The sequence below is a fragment of the Trachemys scripta genome, chromosome 2 (genome assembly GCF_013100865.1).
Source record: "Trachemys scripta elegans isolate TJP31775 chromosome 2, CAS_Tse_1.0, whole genome shotgun sequence".
NCBI classification, from domain to species: Eukaryota; Metazoa; Chordata; order Testudines; family Emydidae; genus Trachemys; species Trachemys scripta.
In genome coordinates this window covers 164,450,122-164,469,919 of record NC_048299.1, presented here as the reverse complement: position 1 = coordinate 164,469,919, position 19,798 = coordinate 164,450,122, and the positions used below count along the sequence as shown (strand labels likewise).

The window sequence follows — 19,798 nt, the reverse complement described above, 5'->3', positions numbered from 1 at the left end:
CCACAACCCCCCAGGCGTAGGGCGGCTAGACCCGGAGGCAAGGCAAAAAAAAACCCCAACCCCCCAAGGCACAGGGCGGCCGGACCCAGAGGCAAGGCAAAAAAACAAACAAACAAACAAACAAAAAACCCTGGGCGCAGGGCGGCCAGAGTGGCAAAGCAAAAAAAAAAAAAAAAATAGGGCAGCCGTACCGCCCTAAGATTGGACGAAATGCCTCCCCTTAGAATCTGCTGCCCCAAGCACAAGCTTGGCTGTCCAGAGGGTAGGAATTCTCACCTTAAGAATAAACAGGTTACATGCTATCACTGCGGTGTGCTTGACCACATGAGACCAGATTGCCCAACCCTGAAGGGCAGCCCAAAGCCATCAACCTCAAATGCCACAATAAATGCTAATCCTGTTCTTCAGAGTCGTAGCCATGTTAATATGTATCAGCAAAAAGAACAGGAGTACTTGTGGCACCTTAGAGACTAACAAATTTATTCGGTCATAAGCTTTCGTGGGCTAAAACCCACTTCATTGGATGCATGCACTGGAAAATACAATAGGAAGATATATATACAGAGAACATGAAAAAATGGGTGTTGCCATACCAACTATAACAAAACTAATCAATTAAGGTGGGCTATTATCAGCAGGAGAAAAAAAATGTTTGTAGTGATAACAGACATAATGAAGCATCTGTTGGAGCTGCAGGAAAGCCAACAAGAGCACGCTGCATCCACTGTATAACCGCCTATCCTCCTCCCCATGTTCCATAGCCTCCTCACCCAGAAGCCCAAGAACGCGAGAGGGGGGAGGCTCCAGGCACCCAACCACTCCACTCCAGAGGATGGTCCAAGCAACAGAAGGCTGTCATTCAAACAGTTTGATTTTTAGTGTGGCTACAATAAGCAATGTGGCCTTGTCCTTCCCTCCTCCCCCACCCCACCCCGGCTACCTTGTCCATTATCTCATTTTATTTTTAATTAATAAATACAGAATGCATGGTTTGAAAACAATAGTTACTTTATTTCGAAGGGGGGTTGGCTTACAGGGAATTAAAATCAAGTAAGGGGTCGGGTTTGCATCAAGGAGAAACACACACAACTGTCACACCGAAGCCTGGCCAGTCATTAAACTGGTTTCAAAGCCTCTCTGATGCGCAGCGCGCCTAGCTGTGCTCTTCTAATCGCCCTGGTGTCTGGGGAGAAACGATTGTCTGCCGTTGCTTTCACGGAGGGAGGGGAGACTGACAACATGTACCCAAAACCACCCGCGACAATGTTTTTGCCCCATCAGGCATTGGGAGATTAACCCAGAATTCCAATGGGCGGCGGAGACTGCGGGAACTGTGGGATAGCTACCCCCAGTGCACCGCTCCGTAAGTCAATGCTAGCCATGGTAGTGAGAACGCACTCCGCCGACTTAATGCGCTTAGTGTGGACATACGCAATCAACTGTATAAAATAGATTTCTAAAAGCCAACTTCTATAAAATCGACCTAATTTCGTAGTGTAGACATACCCTAAGGTGCCACAAGGACTCCTCATTTTTTTTGCTGATACAGACTAACACGGCTACCACTCTGAAACCTGTCACCATGCAAGGCACTGAATTTAGCCGTATCAAGTGGAAATCCATCAACTTCATGAAAAAACTCGTACAGATACAGACAGACATCATCTTCCTTTCCAAATGCAAACAGATGGACATCGTACCAAAAGGACTGAAGGTAAAAAATCCATCACAATCTACATACCACACAGACTATGCTGAGAGATTGTGCCACACACTCTCAAAGAAAGTGCGGAACCACCTGATCAACATCCTATACAGCAAACAGGGAAAGATTAAGAATGAGCTCTCAAAACTGGATATTCTCATAAAAAACCAACCTTCCACACAAACTTCCTCGTGGCTGGACTTTACAAAAACTAGACAAGCCATTTACAATACACACTTTGCTTCTCTACAAAGGAAAAAGGACGCTAAACTATTTAAACTACTACATGCCACAAGGGGCCACAACAGTGGTTCCCTTAACTCACCCAACAATATTGTTAATCTTTCCAGCTATACTCTTAGCCCAGCAGAAGAGTCTGTCCTATCTTGGTGCCTCTCCTTCTGCCCCTCCATCCCCACGAACATGATTCAGTTCTGCGGTGACCTGGAATCCTACTTTCAACATCTCCGACTCAAGGAATATTTCCAACACACCTCTGAACAGCACACTAATCCACAGAAACCTCCCTACCAACACTACAAAAGGAAGGATTCTGCGGGGACTCCTCCTGAAGGTCGAAACAACAGACTGGACTTCTACATAGAGTGTTTCCGCCGACGTGCATGAATAGGTCGCCATATGAACGAGAGGCTGCTAGGCAGCTCTCTAACACCACATTCTACAGGCCATTACCCTCTGACCCCACTGAGAGTTACCAAAAGAAACTACATATACTCAAGAAACCCAATCCAGCCACCCATCCTTCCATTCCCCAACACACCCCTCCAGCCACCCATTCTTCCATCCACACACACAGCCCTCCACCTGTCCATCCATCCGCAATACACCCCTCCTTCCACCTATTATTCCATCCCCACACACGCCCCTCCAGCTACCCATCCATCCCAATACACAGTCCTCCAGCCACCCATCCAACCATCCCAATACACATTCCCTCCATCCACCCATCCATCCCTATATACACCTCTCCAGCCCCCCACCCCTCCAGCCCCATACACACCCCACAAGCTACCCATATACAGCCGTCCATTCAGCCATCTATCCATCCCCATACACACCCCTCCACCGCCCATCCATCCCCATACACACCACTCCAGCCACCCATCCATCCATCCCCATACACACCCCTCCAGCCACTCATCCATCCCATACACACTCCTCCATCCCCGTACACACCCATCCATCCACCCACCCATCCCCATAAACACCCCTCTATCCACCCATCCTTCCATCCATCCCCCCCACACCTCTCCAGCCAGCCATCCTTCCATCCATCCCCCCCACACCTCTCCAGCCAGCCATCCTTCCATCCCCATATACACCTCTCCAGCCACCCCTCCATCCATCCATTCCCATACACACCCCTCCAGCCACCCACCCATGACCTGGGCCGTCTGTCACTGTGCCTCTCTCCCTTCCCGTGCCTCAGTTTCCCCACCTGCAGGGATAATGATAGTGACCATTGGAAGGCACTTTGAGGTCTACAGATGGAAAGCACTAAAGATGAGCTAGGTAGTGTGACAATCTCCCTGCCTGTCCCCACACACCTCGCTCCATTTCCAGGCTGTGCCCCTCACTATGGCTCCTGTACAGCTCGGCCTCTAGAACTTGCACCCCAGCAGATTCTCCCAGGCTCCAAGCCTCTCAGATGAGACACCCCCCCACACTCCCATTGCGTGTGGCAGCTGGCACTTACCAAAGCCAACTTCTACTCCACAGCACTGCGCTGCTCCCCATCGGGTCGGGATGAGCTAGCCATCCCCTTCTCCCCGCAGGTCACTGCTGCTGGTCTGTGCCCGGCCCCACGCCCCACTAGGGGCCTCCCGCAGGGGAAAGCCGAAATCCTAGGCAAGACTTTGGACCTTAGCACATGGTTATTTCTGTCCATTAACAACCCTCAACGAGGGCTCCTTATCTCAGGGAGTTGAAATGTCCAAACAGTTATATCCCCAGGGATGCTGGGAGCTGCCGAACGTGAACTCCTGCCAAGAACTCGCAAGCTTTCGAGACGGCTGGAGCCTCACGCCTTCTATTTCTCATGGGCCAGTCCCCTCTATTTTTAGACAACTCAGCAGGGTACATGGAGGCACCGGCTGGATGCTGGGGTGACAGCAGCTTCTTCCAGCCGCTGGGTGAAAGTAATTTTGACCCAGGGTATGAGAGAGATTAGGGGCGTGAGGAGGTAAGTTTATGGAGGAAGAAAGAGACTAGCAATAAAGGTGGCAGTATGGCCTAGTGGGTGGGGAGCTGGGCTAGGATTCAGAAGACTGGGGCTCTGCTCATAGTTCTGCCCCTGGGCGAGTCACTTCCTCTTGCTGTGTGCCTCAGTTTCCCCAGCTGTACAATAGGAATAATGCTACTGACCTGCTTTGTAAAGTGCAGTGAGATGGTGGCATTATGCTTGGAAAGGGAGCATTGACTCAAGCCCCTTTAAGGGTCTGAGCTCATCCAGCAAGCCTGTGCCACATCATCCGTGCGGCTTGCTTTAGCACGCCTGACTTGGGCTGGGAGGTTTGCTCCCAGCTGCAGCCCAGATATACCCCATGGGCTCTGAGGTAATGGATTTGGCTACAATGAAGGATGTGATTGAGTCACATGGCATCATTTTCCCTCCTTCAGAGGGAAATTCCCAAGCCAAGTTGATCCTGGGGGTAACTCATCTGATATTGGTTGGGATATAAGGGATGGTTTCATAGAATCACAGAACTGGAAGGGACCTCAAGAGGTCATCTAGTCCAGTCCCCTGCACTCAAGGCAGGACTAAATATTATCAAGACCGTCCCTGACAGGTGTTTGTCTACCCTGCTCTTCAAAATCCCCAATGATGGAGATTCCACCACCTCCCTAGGCAATTTATTCCAGTGCTTAACCACCCTGACAGTTAGGAAGTTTTTCCTACTGTCCAACCTAAACCGCCCTTGTTGCAATTTAAACCCATTGCTTCTAGTCCTATCCTCAGAGGTTAAGAAGAACAATTTTTCTCCCTCCTCCTTGTAACAACCTTTTATGTACTTGAAAACTGGTATCATCTCCCCCCTCAGTCTTCTCTTCTCCAGACTAAACAAACCCAATTTTTTCAACCTTCCTTCATGTTTTCTAGACCTTTAATCATTTTTGTTGCTCTTCTCTGAACTTTCTCCAATTTGTCCACATCTTTCCTGAAATATGGTGCCCAGAATTGGACACAATACTCCAGTTGAGGCCTAATCAGCATGGAGTAGAGCGGAAGAATTACTTCTCGTGATTTGCTTACAACACTCCTGCTAATACATCCCAGAATGATGTTTCCTTTTTTTGCAACAGTGTTACACTGTTGACTCATATTTAGTTGTGATCCACTATGACCCCCAGATCCCTTTCCACAGTACTCCTTCCTAGGCAATCATTTCCCATTTTGTATGTGTGCAACTGATTGTTCCTTGTTAAGTGGAGTACTTTGCATTTGTCCTTATTGAATTTCATCCTATTTACTTCAGACCAATTCTCCAGTTTGTCCAGATCATTTTGAATTTTAATCCTATCTTCCAAAGCACTTGCAACCCCTCCCAGCTTGGTATCGTCCGCAAACTTTATAAGTATACTCTCTATGCCATTATCTAAATCATTGATGAAGATATTGAACAGAACCGGACCCAGAACCAATCCCTGCAGGACTCTCTCGTTATGCCCTTCCAGCATGACTGTGAACCACTGATAACTACTCTGGGAATGATTTTCCAGCCAGTTATGCACCCACCTTATAGTAGCTCCATCTAGGTTGTATTTCCCTAGTTTGTTTATATCAAAAGCCTTACTAAAGTCAAGATATATCATGTCTACCGCTTCCCCCCCCCCATCCACAAGGCTTGTTACCCTGTCAAAGAAAGCTATTAGGTTGGTTTGATACAATTTGTTCTTGACAAATCCATGCTGACTGTTATTTATCACTTTATTATCTTCTAGGTGTTTGCAAATTGACTGCTTAATTATTTGCTCCATTATCTTTCTGGGTACAGAAGTTAAACTGACTGGTCTGTAATTCCCCGGGTTGTCCTTATTTCCTTTTTATAGATGGGTACTATATTTGCCCTTTTCCAGTCTTCTGGAATGTCTCCCGTCTTCCATGACTTTTCAAAGATAATTGCTAATAGTTCAGATATCTCCTCAGTCAGCTCCTTGAGTATTCTAGGATGCATTTCATCAGGCCCTGGTGATTTGAAGACATCTAACTTGTCTAAGTAATTTTTGATTTGTTCTTTCCCTATTTTAGACTCTGATCTTACCTCATTTTCACTGGCATTCACTATTTTAGATGTCCAATCACCACCAACCTTCTTGGTGAAAACCGAAACAAAGAAGTCATTAAGAACCTCTGCTATTTCCACATTTTCTGTTACTTGTCTTTCCCCCTCATTGAGTAACGGGCCTACTCTGTCCTTGGTCTTCCTCTTGCTTGTATTTGTAGACTGTTTTCTTGTTTCCTTTTATGTCCCTAGCTAGTTTGATCTCGTTTTATGCCTTGGCTTTTCTAATTTTGTCCCTACAGACTTGTGTTATTTGTTTATATTCATCCCTTGTAATTTGACCAAGTTTCCACTTTTTGTAGGACTCTTTTTTGAGTTGTAGATCATTGAAGATCTCCTGGTTAAGCCAGGGTGGTCTCTTGCCATACTTCCTATCTTTCCTATGCAGTGGGATAGTTTGCTCTTGCTTCCCATGGGATGTTACCTACCAACTCCCTGAGTTTGCTAAAGTCTGCCTTCTTGAAACCCATTGTCTTTATTGTGATGTTTGTCCCATCAGCTCGAATACTGCTGTCTCCTGGCCTGATCCCTTCCCACACACGTTATTCCATGAATCATCACTAGAAAGGTCCAGAGCTCCCTAGCCAGGCACTTGGGAATCTGCAGAGCCCGAACACCCAGCCAGGACCTTACTGCCACCAGCCATCCCACCTGCCCTCCCGCCCCTCCCCCCCCACACACACACTCCTGATCCCAGACCAAGGATTTCAGTCTTCTTCCCTCGCAGCCAAATTCCTCCCGCCTCCTGTGCTCTGAGCTCTTTGTGGAGCCAGTCTGGGGAAAGGATGCAAGGTCCATACAGTGACAGGCTGGATGGACAGCCAGGCTCATCCCGGAGGAGCACTGAACGGCTGGGCTCTGAAACGGATTGACAGGGAGAAGCCCACTGACCCACTAACAACACACAGCCAGAACTATGGGGGTGGGAATCAGATAGATAGATAGAGAGAGAGACATTAATCCCTCCACAGTTAAGGCTGAAGTTATTTCTCAAATCCTTCATCTTCCCCAATCCCAACCTAAGCTGGTTATGCAGACGTCGTGATGGGGACAGAATTCCTTGTGGAGGGCTAGAGGAGTGTCTGACAGGCTGGTGGTAGCGGGGGTCAAGAGATTATACCAGCTAACTCTTACTCACTCTGGGAAAATTGGTCACATTTTTTTTTCTTTTTACAACTTGTCACAACCCCAAAAGAGAATCACCCACAAAAATTAACCTGCCCCTTCCAAAGAGTCATTAACAAATAGAGGGGGCAGGTGGGCAGGCAGGCAGGAGTCTCTGTGTGTGTGTGTGTGTGTGTGTGACCATAATAATACCAAAGCACTGGTATACTCAATCTCTCTGGGACTTACACCGCCTCCCTTACCATAGCATCTGAGCACCTCACCGTTCTCATGAACTGATCCTTCCAACACCCCTGGGAGGCAGGGCTGTGATCCCCCTTGCACAGAGGGGGAACTGAGGCACGGAGAAGCCAAGCGATGCGCCAAGGTCCCATTGGTCATCCGGGGCACTACAGGGAATGGAACAAGTCCCAGGCTAGAGCCTGCAAGATTATTCACAGGAATCAAAGTGTAACACACTTTCCAACTTTATTTTATACAGATTCAGTTCTTATCCTCAGTGGGGCCCAATTCCCAGCTGGTGTCAATCAGCCGTAGCTCCACTGAAGCCAAAGGGCCAGATCCCCAACTGGTGTCAATTGGCCGTAGCTCCTTTGGAGTCAATGGGACAGATCCCATCTGGTGTCAATCAGCAGTAGCTCCATTGGGATCACTGAGGACAATTGACACCAGCTGAGACTCTCTTTCAATTCCATGCGTGACATCGTAGGAACAAGCGGCTGTTGTCTGGGCTGTGAGCCCAGAGCAGCGCTGTTGGCTGGGATGCCTCGTTTATCAATTAGCCCTTTGATGTCTGGGCACCACATGCATCTCCCTTGCTCTAGGGTTTCATGTTTCTGGGTCATTGCACTACGGGTCTCATGCAGAGAGCGCTCTCAATTCTCTAGTGCTCCAAGTCCTGGAGCCTCGTCCATCAGCCGGCTCTCACGCAGAGATCCCCCCACCTCTAGGGGGTCAAGAGCCCAGCTCCCCACCTCCGCCTGCATCTCTCACACAGAGCTTGCTCTCTGGGGTAGCAGCGCCCCCATTTCTTCTCTAGCCACTTCCACCTAGACATCTGTGCCGACATTACCGTATTTAGCCTCCCCCTCCGTGGTGTATAGGCAAAGCTATGCTCATACAACAGCCAGCAAGTCAGCGGCAGATCCCAGAGAGCACTGAGATCCCGGATCTAACCACTAGCCCAAACTCTCCTCTCGGAGAGCTGTCTGCTCTCCAACCAGGCAAACATGGTCAGCTCAAGCAGTCCCTGTGCCATTTAGGACTGGCTAAAGGGGGAAATTGCCCAAGCAGGATAAACCATTCCAGAATAGCGCCCCCTGTGGACTCTCTGTTGCAGAATCAATATTCTGGATTAATTACTCCTCTTCCTCAACAAAGTCTATTTTATTCTGAACTGGGGAGTCCACACAGAGGGAGCTACTCTGGAACAGTTTATGCTGCTTAATTTCCCCATGGAGACAAGGCCTGATCCAGAGAGAAGGGACTCGAGCCAGAGGAGACACTGCCCTGGGTGGGCTTCTCACAGGGAGAGGAGCTGGCTGGAACCATGAGGATAGTGGGGAAGGCAGGAACCCACGAGCCAGGGATTCAACAGAGAGTGGTTAGATCCCAGCTGGTGCAATGCAGGGCCGCTTCCCTGGGACCGTGTCAGGCCAGGAGGGTGTGAGGCCCCTGGAAAGCACCTAGGTGTTAAAACCCAGCAGCGAGGGGGAAAGGCTGGGGGACCCCAGAATCAGGGCAGGGTGAGTTCTCGCCCTACACTGCCCTGATAGCGTCAGGGAGCTTTGCCTGCTGCCTGGCACGGAGCAGGCCCTGTGGGGCTGCTGCAGGTTACCAGGGCTGAGCGGTGGCCTGGGGGCCCTGCACAGGGCTGCACTGCCAGTGGGACAGGAGGGAAGTGATCAAACCAAGCAGGAGGCCTGCAGGGGACTGATAAGGGCAGGAAAGATAGAGCCACTGTAAGGCCTGAGGGGCTTAGAACTGGAGTCTGCAGGGGGGGTCAAGGCAGGTGTTGCTTCCTCGTTACCACCAGGGGGTCAGACAGGACAGCCCCAAGACATAGGGAGAGACTAAGCCCTGCAGGAAGTTCTGCCCTAACGGGCATGAGTGACAGCTCTCTGTGATGCTCTGATTGGCCGGCACTACCCATATAAACCAGGAAGCCAGTCCCCGGAGTTGTCTGAGTGGTGTAGGTGCTTCTGCCTTAGTCCTGCCACAATACTCAGCCCCTGTAGGGTTACCATACGTCCGTTTTTTCCCGGACTTGTCTGGCTTTTCAGCAATCAAACCCCCGTCCGGGGGGAATTGCCAAAAAGCCGAACATGTCCGGGAAAATGCCAGCCGGGCACTTCCTCTCCCGCGGCTGCTCTGCTCCTCCCCTCTCAGACTTCGGCTCTGTTTAAGAGCCAAGCTGCCTGAGCCAGCGCTACCGGCTTCGGGCAGCCCCCTTGCCTCCGGACCCCAGTCACCAGCTGGGCACTTCTCCTTCCCGGGCTCCAGCTGCTCTGCTCCGGCGGTGCAGGGTCCGGAGGCACGGGAGCTGCCGAAGCCGGTAGCGCTCGGGCAGCTCGGCTCTTAAACAGAGCCGAAGAGTCAGGGGAGGAGCAGAGCAGCTGGAGCCGGGGAGGGGAAGTGCCCGGCCAGGGACGCCGGGTCCGGAGGAATAGGGGCTGCCCAAAGCCCGAGCGCTACCGGCTTCACGGGTTTGCCGGGCAGGCTCCAGACCCTGCGCCCCTGGCTGGGCGCTTCCCCTCCCGGGCTCCAGCTGTGCTGGGGAAGCGCCGGCCGGGGGCGCAGGGTCTGGAGGCTGCCCGGCAAACCGTGAAGCCAGTAGCGCTTGGGCAGCCCTTTTCGTGTGGCTGGGAGGGAGGAGGGGGAGTTAGGGCAGGGACTTTAGGGAATGGGCAGGGAATGGATGGAGTTGGGGTGGGGGATGGGCGGAGTTGGGGCAGGGAATGGGCGGGGCCAGGGGTGGGAAAGGGGCGGGGCCGGGGCCCCATGGAGTGTCCTCTTTTTTTATTTTTTAAATATGGTAACCCTAGCTCCTGACTCTGACCTGTGGTTTCCTGCCTTTGGCTTGAGACCATCGCTGTCCCGGCAGCCGAACCCCATTCATGACTCTGACTTTAGGGTTTTGACCAGGCCTGGCCCCGGCAGCCCCCACTACCACAGGCTACCCACGTCCCGGCCCAGCTAGCATGAGCCAAACTGGGAGTGGATCCAGCAAGGCCTTCGAAACCAACAGGGCACGGGGGGAGAGCAGAGTCCTTAGGCGGTGTGTGTGCAATTGCATAGCTCTATCAGTGCACACAATGTGTGCGTGTGCGACTGTGTGCAATGTGTCGGGGCTTGAGGAGGAGGAGATAGGGCAGCAGCTGCGGGGGATTGGGTGGGGTGGCCAGAGTAGCAGGGGTCACTGGAGATAGCAGCAGGGAGGGGCTTGAGGCAGGAGCCTGAGATCGGGCTAGGAGCAGAAGGGGATGAAGAAAAGCTGGGGAGACAGGGGTAGAAGGGTCTGTGACTAGTAGAGGACACTCCCACCATTCCCCTGCTGTCAGCCAATAGCTGTAAAACCCACTCAGCTTACCCCCCTTGTGTGGCAGGTCCACATAAACCAGTGGTCTCCAACCTTTTTACGACCAAGCTCACTTTTTGAATCTAAGGGTGACGCAGGATCTACCCCACCCCTTCCCCAAAGCCCCGCCACTCCATCCTCCCCACTCCGTTTCTCGCTCTCCCCCACTCCCACTCCCTTTCACCAGGCTGGGGAATAGGATTGGGGTTTGGGAGGGGATGCGGGCTCTGGGCTGGGGCCGAGGGGTTTGCAGTGTGGGAGGGGGCTCTGGGCTGAGCCTAGGCCAGGGGGTTGGGGTGAAGGTACGGGTGAGGGGTGCAAGCTCTAGAAGGGAGTTTAGGTACAGGAGGGGGCTCTGGGCTGGGGCAGAGTGTTGGGGTGCAGGGGGTATGGAGTGCTGGCTCTGGGAGAGGGCTCAGGGTGGGGTTTGGGGACAGAAGGGGGTTTGGGGTGCTGGCTCTGGGAGGGGGCTCAGGGTGGGGTTTGGGGACAGAAGGGGGTTTAGGGTGCTGGCTATGGGAGGGGGCTCAGGGTGGGGTTTGGGGTGTAGGAGGGGGTTTGGGGTGCTGGCTCTGGGAGGGGGCTCAGGACTGGGGGGCAGGAGGGGGTTTGGGATGCTGGCTCTGTGAGAGGGCTCAGGACTGGGGGACAGGAGGGGGTTTGGGGTGCTGGCTCTGGGAGGGGGCTCAGGGATGGGGGTTGGGGTACGGCCTCCAGCAGCTCCCAGCTGGCAGCAGGCACAGCAAGGCTAAGGTGGGCTCCCTGCCTACCCCAGCCCCACAGTGCTCCCAGAAGGGGCCAATGCGCCCTGGGGGGGCAGGGGGCACATGGCTCCGCGCGCTGCCCCTCTCTGCAAGCACCGCCCCTGCAGTTCTCCCGGCCAGGTTAAGGAGGATGGTTCTGAGCTGCGTCTAGGAAGAGCTCAGGAGAGACGGTTTCAATGGAGTGCAAGAGGCGGAAGAGAAATGGAAGGGGTTCTGGGATGGAACTGGAGGAGAGGAGCTCCAGAAAGCGACTGTAGACAGCGCGTTCAATGACAGCGGGAAGGGAGATGGGGCAGTAGCTGTAGAGGCCAGCGGGGTCAAGGGTGGGGTTTCTGAGATGGCAGCATTTCTCAAATGCGGCCACCAGGGGGTTTCCTTGCCATGACAGCCTCCTGAGCAGAGACGGGGGAGGGGGGAAGCAGCAGCCCCTCCCTGCAGCACCCAGGGGTTCCTTGGGAGGGCTTCAGCCCCCCCATCCCCATCTTTAGCCATGAGGCTCCAGGTGCAGGCTTCAGCCCCCCTCGCCCAGCTTCAGCCATGGGGCTCTGGCGGTGGGCTCTGGACTTCAGCCCCCTGGCATGGCAGGGCTCCGGGCTTCAGCCCCCCTCTCTCCCTCAGCTCCAGCTGTGGGGCACTGGCTCTGGGCTTCAGACCAGGGCAGCGGGGTTTCCACAGGGCCAGCCTGACTTGAGAGGCAAGGAGCGGGTTGAGCCTGGGGTCTGAGGCCGTCAAAGGGAGCTTGGGACAATGGAGTGGGCGGAGGAAGCAGTGGAGTCTGGGAGGCCGGAGGAGGAAGCAGGAGCCCGGGCACCAAAATACAACTGTAATTTATTTTTATTATTGAGTTTGCAACAAAAACAACCCTCCATAAATACATTATAATGATTTGGACACGGATATGTGCATTTTTCTTTGTTTTTCCTAAAGTTAATTAAGTATTTTAGGAAAAATTTGTCAGAGCGGCCACCAGCAAGAGTGTGTGGCTTCACTTTGAGGCCACCAAAAATGTGTTGTGAACCCCTGGACTAGAGCATGTTTGGGGGGGGGGGGAAGAGCCAGAGGAGAAGGGAGGGGATGGGAGTGGGGGTGAGGGCGATCAGGAGAGGGGATGGGGTCATTGGGCAAGTGGAGGGGGTTAGAGGAGGAGAGCAGGGGAGAAACTTATGCCAGGGGAGAAGGAGGATGGAGTTGGAGGGGGAAGGGAAGGCAAGCCGAGGGGAAGGAAAAGCTCACGTGGTCTTTCATCAGCGTTCTCTTGGAAGAAATGGGCCCCACTCTGGGCAGAGAGAGCGGCGGAGGCAGGAGTGCAGGGGCTGAGACAAAGGCAGGCAGATTCAGTGGAACTGTTCAGCCCGGGCAATGGCTGAACCAAAAGAAGAGAGGATGAATCTGCAGCGGGGGAGGCCAGCCTGCTCCCCGGATTTCCACCAGAGACGACAGCAGGAACGGAAAAAGTGGGTGATGGGGGCGAGCCAGGGCGGACCTTGCAGGGGGACAGAGGGTAGGTGTTCCCTTAATGACATGATCACGTGCTGTTTTTTTCCCCACAGGACCCTGGTGACGAATCAGGGCTGTGCAGGGAAGGGGGCTGTTGTCTGCAAGGCCCGTGCCTCTTTTGTTGCAGAAGTTGGAAGGTGTGTTGCGCAAGAGTCAGGGGATCGGTGGGGGGGGGGAGAGAAGGGAAGGTCTCGTAGCCAAGGCAGCTCAATGCCACCCTGGAGAACTGGATTCTAGCCCTGTCTCGTAAGCCAAACTGAGCTCTCCCAGCTGCACCGGACATCAATGGGGGCTGCCCTCGGAACACACAAAGTGGCTATCCCGCGTGGGGAAGTCAGGGCCAGGCGTCTCAAACTGGGCACCCACAATTAGGGGCGACGGATGGGTGACAATTTTGGCTTGGATCTCCGTGCCTCAGCGCCCCACCTGCAAAGTGGGGATATGCCCACACCCTCGCCTCCCACAGGGACAGTGAAGATGGGGTCACTAGTGATTGTGAAGCTCTCCAATGCTACAGTGACAGGCACCATAGAAACGCCCACAAGGAAATTAAAAATGCTGTCTTCAGAACCGGGTTTGAATAGAGGGCAGTCAATCAGACCCGGGGGTCATGCACCGAACAATGAGGATACAAAGAAATATTGAACAAGCCCCATCCATCTTGTGCGCTGAATGAGGCAGGGGCCCTGTGAAAAAACTCTGGGATCATGTAATTAAAGGCCTGATCGTAATACACAAGAGGGGTGAATTTAGATCGCTCTGGCATCCTGAACTCTGGCATTTCCTAACTTGGCAGTGCTTGACACTGCAACCTCAGTGCTCTTTTAATGTGACAAAATAACTCGATCGATACGTTTCTCATGCAAGAGAATTTGGCTCTTTAGAAAATACCACACAGCTTGTCAGAGAAGCTTCTGATAAAGAGCAGGAATACATTATTTTGTACAAGAAATGTTTTATTATCTTTTTGATCATACCGCCCATGTAAACACAAGGTATTAGCTACATCACACAACGTGCAAACCCAATACCACTAGCAGAAGGTCTCACCACCTCACCGTTTCCTCTCAAGAAGCTCCCACCACCCCACCGTTTCCTCTCAAAAAGCTCCCACCACCCCACCGTTTCCTCTCAAGAAGCTATATTACGGTAATGAATTCAAATGCCCCAAAGACAATATTCTCTGCTGCTCATCAGACTGTTAAGCACTAATGCAACCTCGTGTGGCCATTTATGCCGGTGAAAAGCAAGTGCAAAGTGGATGGACGTTCACACGAGTGAAAATTGACACCAGTGCTATGAGACTGCTGAGTGGAAATGAATAACTAAGAACCCGGTAGCTGAAAAGGCTTACAATAAATAGGAATAATAACAACAACAGACCAGGAAATCTGAGGAGCATCTTTGGCTATTTGAAGCTGATCAACATGAGTCTCATGGATAGACTTTCTTTGCAAGCATATAGCCACCACCCCACCCCAGAATGACAAGAACGATTAAGGTTCCAACAAGCACTCGTGAAACATACCAGTTTATCCAATCGAATTAATGAACAGTGCTCATGGTACCAAACAAAGTCTCATTATAATCTCTTTGCTGGCTAGATCTCCACTGATCAGCTGGCATAAAGCACGACTGTCACTGCCAAAGAAGATCTAGGCCCCTGCCACCTTGGTATAGCAGGAAACGTTCACAGGATTCTCTTCCAGGAGCGAGAGACATCAGCGTGTTGGGGCCTGTGGGTCTGGGCAGATTTGCTCCACCATTTCCTATTTTGTCGCTTTCAGAGTTATTTGAGAATTAAACGGCTCTCTCCAATCTTGGTCCTTTTGCCTCATTGGCTCAAAAAGGCAAATACTTGTTATGCAACAGTTCATCGATTGCAAGGCCAGAAGGGGAGCCGGCAGCTGTGACAAAGTGGGAATTGTTTTAAATATTTTTATGAATGCCGGGCATGGCAGTGACTCACTTATCTAGGGACCGCTCCCTACTGGGTGCAAAAAGGTGGAACAACTGTTCCTGGGGCAGAGCAAGGGGGGGGGGGGGGTCACACAGCCGGGTGGGAAGCAATAAACGGGTCCTTAAAGGACTAGCTGAAACAGACCCATAAAAATGAAGGATCTGGCACAACAGTGGGAACCCCAAGGGTCAGGGACATACTAGTAATCAGCAGCTAAGCTAGCTCAGTGGTTTGAGCATTGGCCTGCTTAAACCCAGGGTTGTGAGTTCAATCCTTGAGGGGGCCATTTAGGGATCTGGGGCAAAAAACAAAAAAACTAATAATGGGGGATTGGCCCTGCTTTAAGCAGCGGGTTGGACCTAGATGACCTCCTGAGGTCCCTTCCAACCCTGACATTCTATGAAGCAGATCACCTCTCTGTGCAAAAGCCTGGAGCTGGAGAACAAAATATGAAGTGCAGGCCAGCAGCTCTCACCTCTGACAGACAAAGGGGAAAAAACTTAAATGGATTCAACAGCTTAGCTGGGGAGGGCCTCATGCTGGCCAGGCTGAACTCTAGCTCAGGGGTTCTCCAAGTGGGGGTCAGGACCCCTCAGGGAGTTGCTAGTACATGCAAGCTGTCAGCCTAAACCCTGCTTTGCCTGCAGCGTTTACAATGGTGTTAAATATATTTAAAAGTGTTTTTAATTTATAAGGGGGGTGGGCCGCACTCAGAGGCTTCCTATGTGAAAGGGCTCACCAGTACAAAAGTCTGAGAACCACTGCTCTAGCTTGACCTTTACTTCTCTCTGCTAACCCAAGGCCTTGAAATACTGGGCACCCGCCGCAGACCCTTATTTGGTTTGCAAAGGTCCCTGCACCATACATGCTCAGAAGCACTGATCTCTGAGGAGGGCAGAAGATCTCTGACCAGGATGCCTGTCTCTGTGGGACTTGCTGGGCAGAGCTCACCGCATGAAGCAGGATGGCCAGGTACTTATAGAATGTGATCAAGTCACCTCTGAACCATTCAGATAAGGTTTTGGCTCATTCAGTTGCCCTGTTAGCTGGGTGAGTGGCAAAAATACTAAACAAATGGTGCAAAAATTAATGTTTCTCTGGGGTTCCAAGAGGAGCCAATTATTCCTCATTTGATTCTGGCATGTTGCTTTTCTGGGCTGTTTTTAGAGTGTCGGTGCAATTAAGAAGGTGGAATCGGTGCTTTTGCATCTCAGAGCGTGAGGATTCTCACATGTGAATTTTGCTTGTTGAGCGTCAGGGCTAGCTGCTAAGATGCTTTGTTAATAAATGGGACTTTGAGTGGAAACTCACCCAGGTGCAAGGTGGGTGGAGACTGGGTGGAAACTCATGCCAGGGAATCCACACCACTGCAAAGTGATTACCAGGTGGGTGGAAATACACACTGACTGAGCGAGGACACAAAGGCGGAGAAATCGACACCAACACAAACGGGGTGGATGTTCACACCGGTGCAAGATGAGCGTGAACTGGGTGGAAATTCACACTGGCGAATCCACAGCCTTGCAAGGTAGGTGGAAATTCACACCAATGCAGGGGCGGTGCAAACTGCTACCAGTTGGCTTTCCATCCCATCCTGCACTGGTGTAACGACAAGGTGAGGGGCAAGAAATGGTGAACCAGGTGCATGGAGCTCCTCGGGCACAGCTCTCACTTATCCCAGTGTATTTTTGGGGGGGGGCTTCCCATGGGGCCCCTCCAGATTTACAGCCCTGGATAACAGATCAGAATCTCCTCCTCGGTGGCTGTGAGTTAATTCTGGGGCATCAGTCCCTCGCTGCCTTTCTACCGTGGGTTCCCATCTGGGAGCAGGGCCGATGGCAGCTAACCCTACCCCCGTTGAGCTGCAGTTCTTGCTCACTCACCGATCTCCCCCTCCGCTTGCATTGACGCCACTTGCGGGACAATTCCGCCTGGCATGTGGGGAAGTGCCACATACACGTGCACACGCCTGTCTACATATGGATGGCTGTTCTTCACAGGGCCATTGTGGATCCTTCTGAGCCACGAGCAAAGCAGGGAGGAATTCTTCACATCCAGGAGCAGGGAAGGGGCTGGACATGGAGATTTAGGCCACATCAGAACTTGGGAACACAGCAACAGCCAGGCTAGATCTGACCCCAGCCCCATCTTGCCCAGTCCCCAACACCGCCCAGACACAGCTGCTTCCCAGGAAGGCACCAGGACCCCACAGTCACAAACCTGTCACGATCCCAGTGCCCCAGGTTGGCAACAGATGGGGAAACACAGCTGAGTGTACCCAGGAACTCGCTTAGATATGCCCCGACATGCCCATCCCCTGTGAGCGCCACCTTCCTGATATTTCACCGAAAGGGGCTGGGCGTGGCCTCTGCCGAAAACTAAGAACCTACTGGTTAAGAACGGAAGGATGGCCAGACTGGGTCAGAGCAATGGTCCAGTGTCCTGTCGCTGACAGTGCCCAGTGCCCAGGTGCTTCAGAGGGAATGAACAGAACAGGGCAATTCCATCCCCTGCCATCCAGTCCCAGCTTCTAGCAGTCAGAGGTTTAGGAACACCCAGAGCGTGGGGTTACGTCCCTGACCATCTTGGCTAATAGCCACTGATGGCCCTATCTTCCATGAACTTATCTAGTCCTTTTCTGAACCCCGCTATACTTTTGGGCATTACAGCATGTCCTGGCAACAAGTTCCACCGGTTGCCTGTGCGCTGTGTGTAAAATGCTGCCTTATGTTTGTTCTAAACCTACTCTTTGGTTGTCATGGTTATTGGGGGATGCACATACAGGAAAGAGTCTAAGGGTATGTCTATATGCACCGCTGCAGCGCATCTAGGGAAGACGCTCTATGCCGACGGGAGAGAGCTCTCCGGTCGGCATAAAAACCCACCTCTGCAAGCGGCAGGAACTGCATTGGCAGAAGCTCTCCCACCGACACAGCGCTGTGCACATCTGTTGGTGTAACTTATGTCGCGCCAGATGGTGGCATATTCACACCCCTGAGTGACATACGCTTTCCCAACATAGGCTGGAGTGTAGACGTAGCCTTACGAGTCAGGTCCCGTGTAGAATATTGTGGCCAAAGCTGCTGGACGTGAAACTGGTCACCAGACGGGCGGGAGCGTTCTCAGACCTAACTCAGAGTGAGAACTGCCATCTTTCGCTCCAGCCTAGCCAAGTGTTCACAGCCTCGACGGAGGCTGGCTCGGGCCTTTACAAAGCTCAAAAGAGCCGAGGAAAAAGGACCCTGACTAGTGGGCCAAGCAGGGACGAGCTGAAGTTAATGGAAACGCCCTGGTTGGGAAAAGAGACAAAAGGTCCGGAGCTGTATAATAGGGGAAAGGAGGGCACAAGATGGCATCCGTTATGGAGGGGCACTGCCCGCCTGCATGAGCGTCTCATGCAGAAAGGAGCCCAGCTCTCGACTGGCCAAACGCTGTCCAGATGGACTGACCACTGGGTGAGAAATACCTTAGCAGGCAAGGCAGGAACTTGTTCCTAAGGAGGGGCTCTAGCTGGTGTTTTCTATTTTTGGTTTATCTGCAATAAGATGTTTCCGATCCTTCTGCTCACTTCTATTTGAAGCTTTATCTTAAGCTCTGTCACATAAACTCCTAATTGGTTTTACTGCAGACATGGCTGGTGCTGGAGAAGCTAGTGCGCGGGGGGCCCTGCTTCCGCAGGGGCAGCGAATCCGTGTGCATTGCGGTGTCCAGAAGTCAAGGGCCTGGGCACTCAGTGGGATGCTGGAGGGTGTACAGATATGCTGGGGGGGACTGACGACTCCATAGATTTAGCCATAGGATATGTCTGCTCTGCCCCAAGGCCCCACGTAGGGAGCCCAAGGGCTGAGGTGTGTAAATTGTTAGCCTGCGGCAGGGAAGAGCAGGGCTTGCGGAGCCCGGAGTGGCCACTAGCCAGTGGTTTGGGGCCAGTTTCCCACAGTGGGCACGGACAAGGCTCCCTCGTAGTTGATTCACACTGCACCCCCTGGGTTACCCCAGAAGTGTCACACTTCCCCCGCCCCCCAAGGGAAGTCCTCTCCTGCCCCCCAGTCCTTAGAGCCTGGTTCATGCCTGGAAGCAGGGGGTGAGAGCTCTCCCCACGGCACCTTTGGTAAACAGAGGGGAGATGACCTCACATCTGTGTGTGCTAGAGAACACCGAAAAATCTCTGAAAGTCCCATGGAGCTACGGACGATTGACACCAGCTGGGATCTGGCCCACTGAGTCCCATAGAGCTACAGATGATTGACACCAGCTGGGATCTGGCCCCACATACAGTCCAGCCCATTCCCACGGTCCCTGCCTGCAGCAGGAAGGGCACAGCCGGTCTGGGATGGGCTTTCCCCCCTACAGTGCCACTCCCAGCACACCACCAGGCCAGAATCACAACCACAGCCAGGACCAAAGCAACAGATGGGGGTGATGCCAGCCTGCCCCATCGGGCTGCCTGCGCCAGCATCCGCAGCCCCTTACTTCCAGGACCTTCTCCAAGCCCCACTCCGGTGCCCAGGCTCCCTCCCCCACGTGCTCCAGTCCGCTCCCTCCCCGACACCCACACGCTGCCCCAAGCCCCCTTTGTCTCCCAGCCTCTGTGCGCTCCCCGATCTGCCCCTCCCGGTGGATCGGCGGCGCGGGGCTCCCCCGGGGGGCGCACGGTGCCCACTGCCCGGAGAGCCCGGTAGGGGCCAGCCCGGGCTGGGCGCTCCGGCTCGCGGGCTCCGGGCCGGGCCAAGCACTCACCGCCCGCCTCACGCCGCGATCCCCGCGGCTCCTGCCATCACCGCCCCGCTGCCGTCCCGCGCGGCCACACGGGCAGCCGCCCGGCCGGCCCCCGGGTGTCTCCTCCGGCCAGCTGGCCCCGGCGCC

At 53.0% G+C, this 19,798-nt stretch overlaps 1 protein-coding gene across 4 annotated transcripts in view; it reads right to left on the bottom strand.

The window, feature by feature from the left end:
• Positions 1–19,798, bottom strand: part of SLC43A3 (solute carrier family 43 member 3) — a 55,974-nt gene extending 36,176 nt beyond the window's left edge. For 2 of the 4 annotated variants that reach the window (XM_034762198.1, XM_034762199.1), the window contains exon 1: positions 3,423–3,607. In XM_034762198.1, the coding sequence (XP_034618089.1) occupies positions 3,423–3,463 (41 nt within the window). In that variant the 5' untranslated portion in view covers positions 3,464–3,607. Of the gene's footprint in view, positions 1–3,422; positions 3,608–7,397; positions 7,529–19,672 lie in introns of those variants that run through there. The other 2 variants (XM_034762202.1, XM_034762203.1) reach the window with 2 other exon arrangements.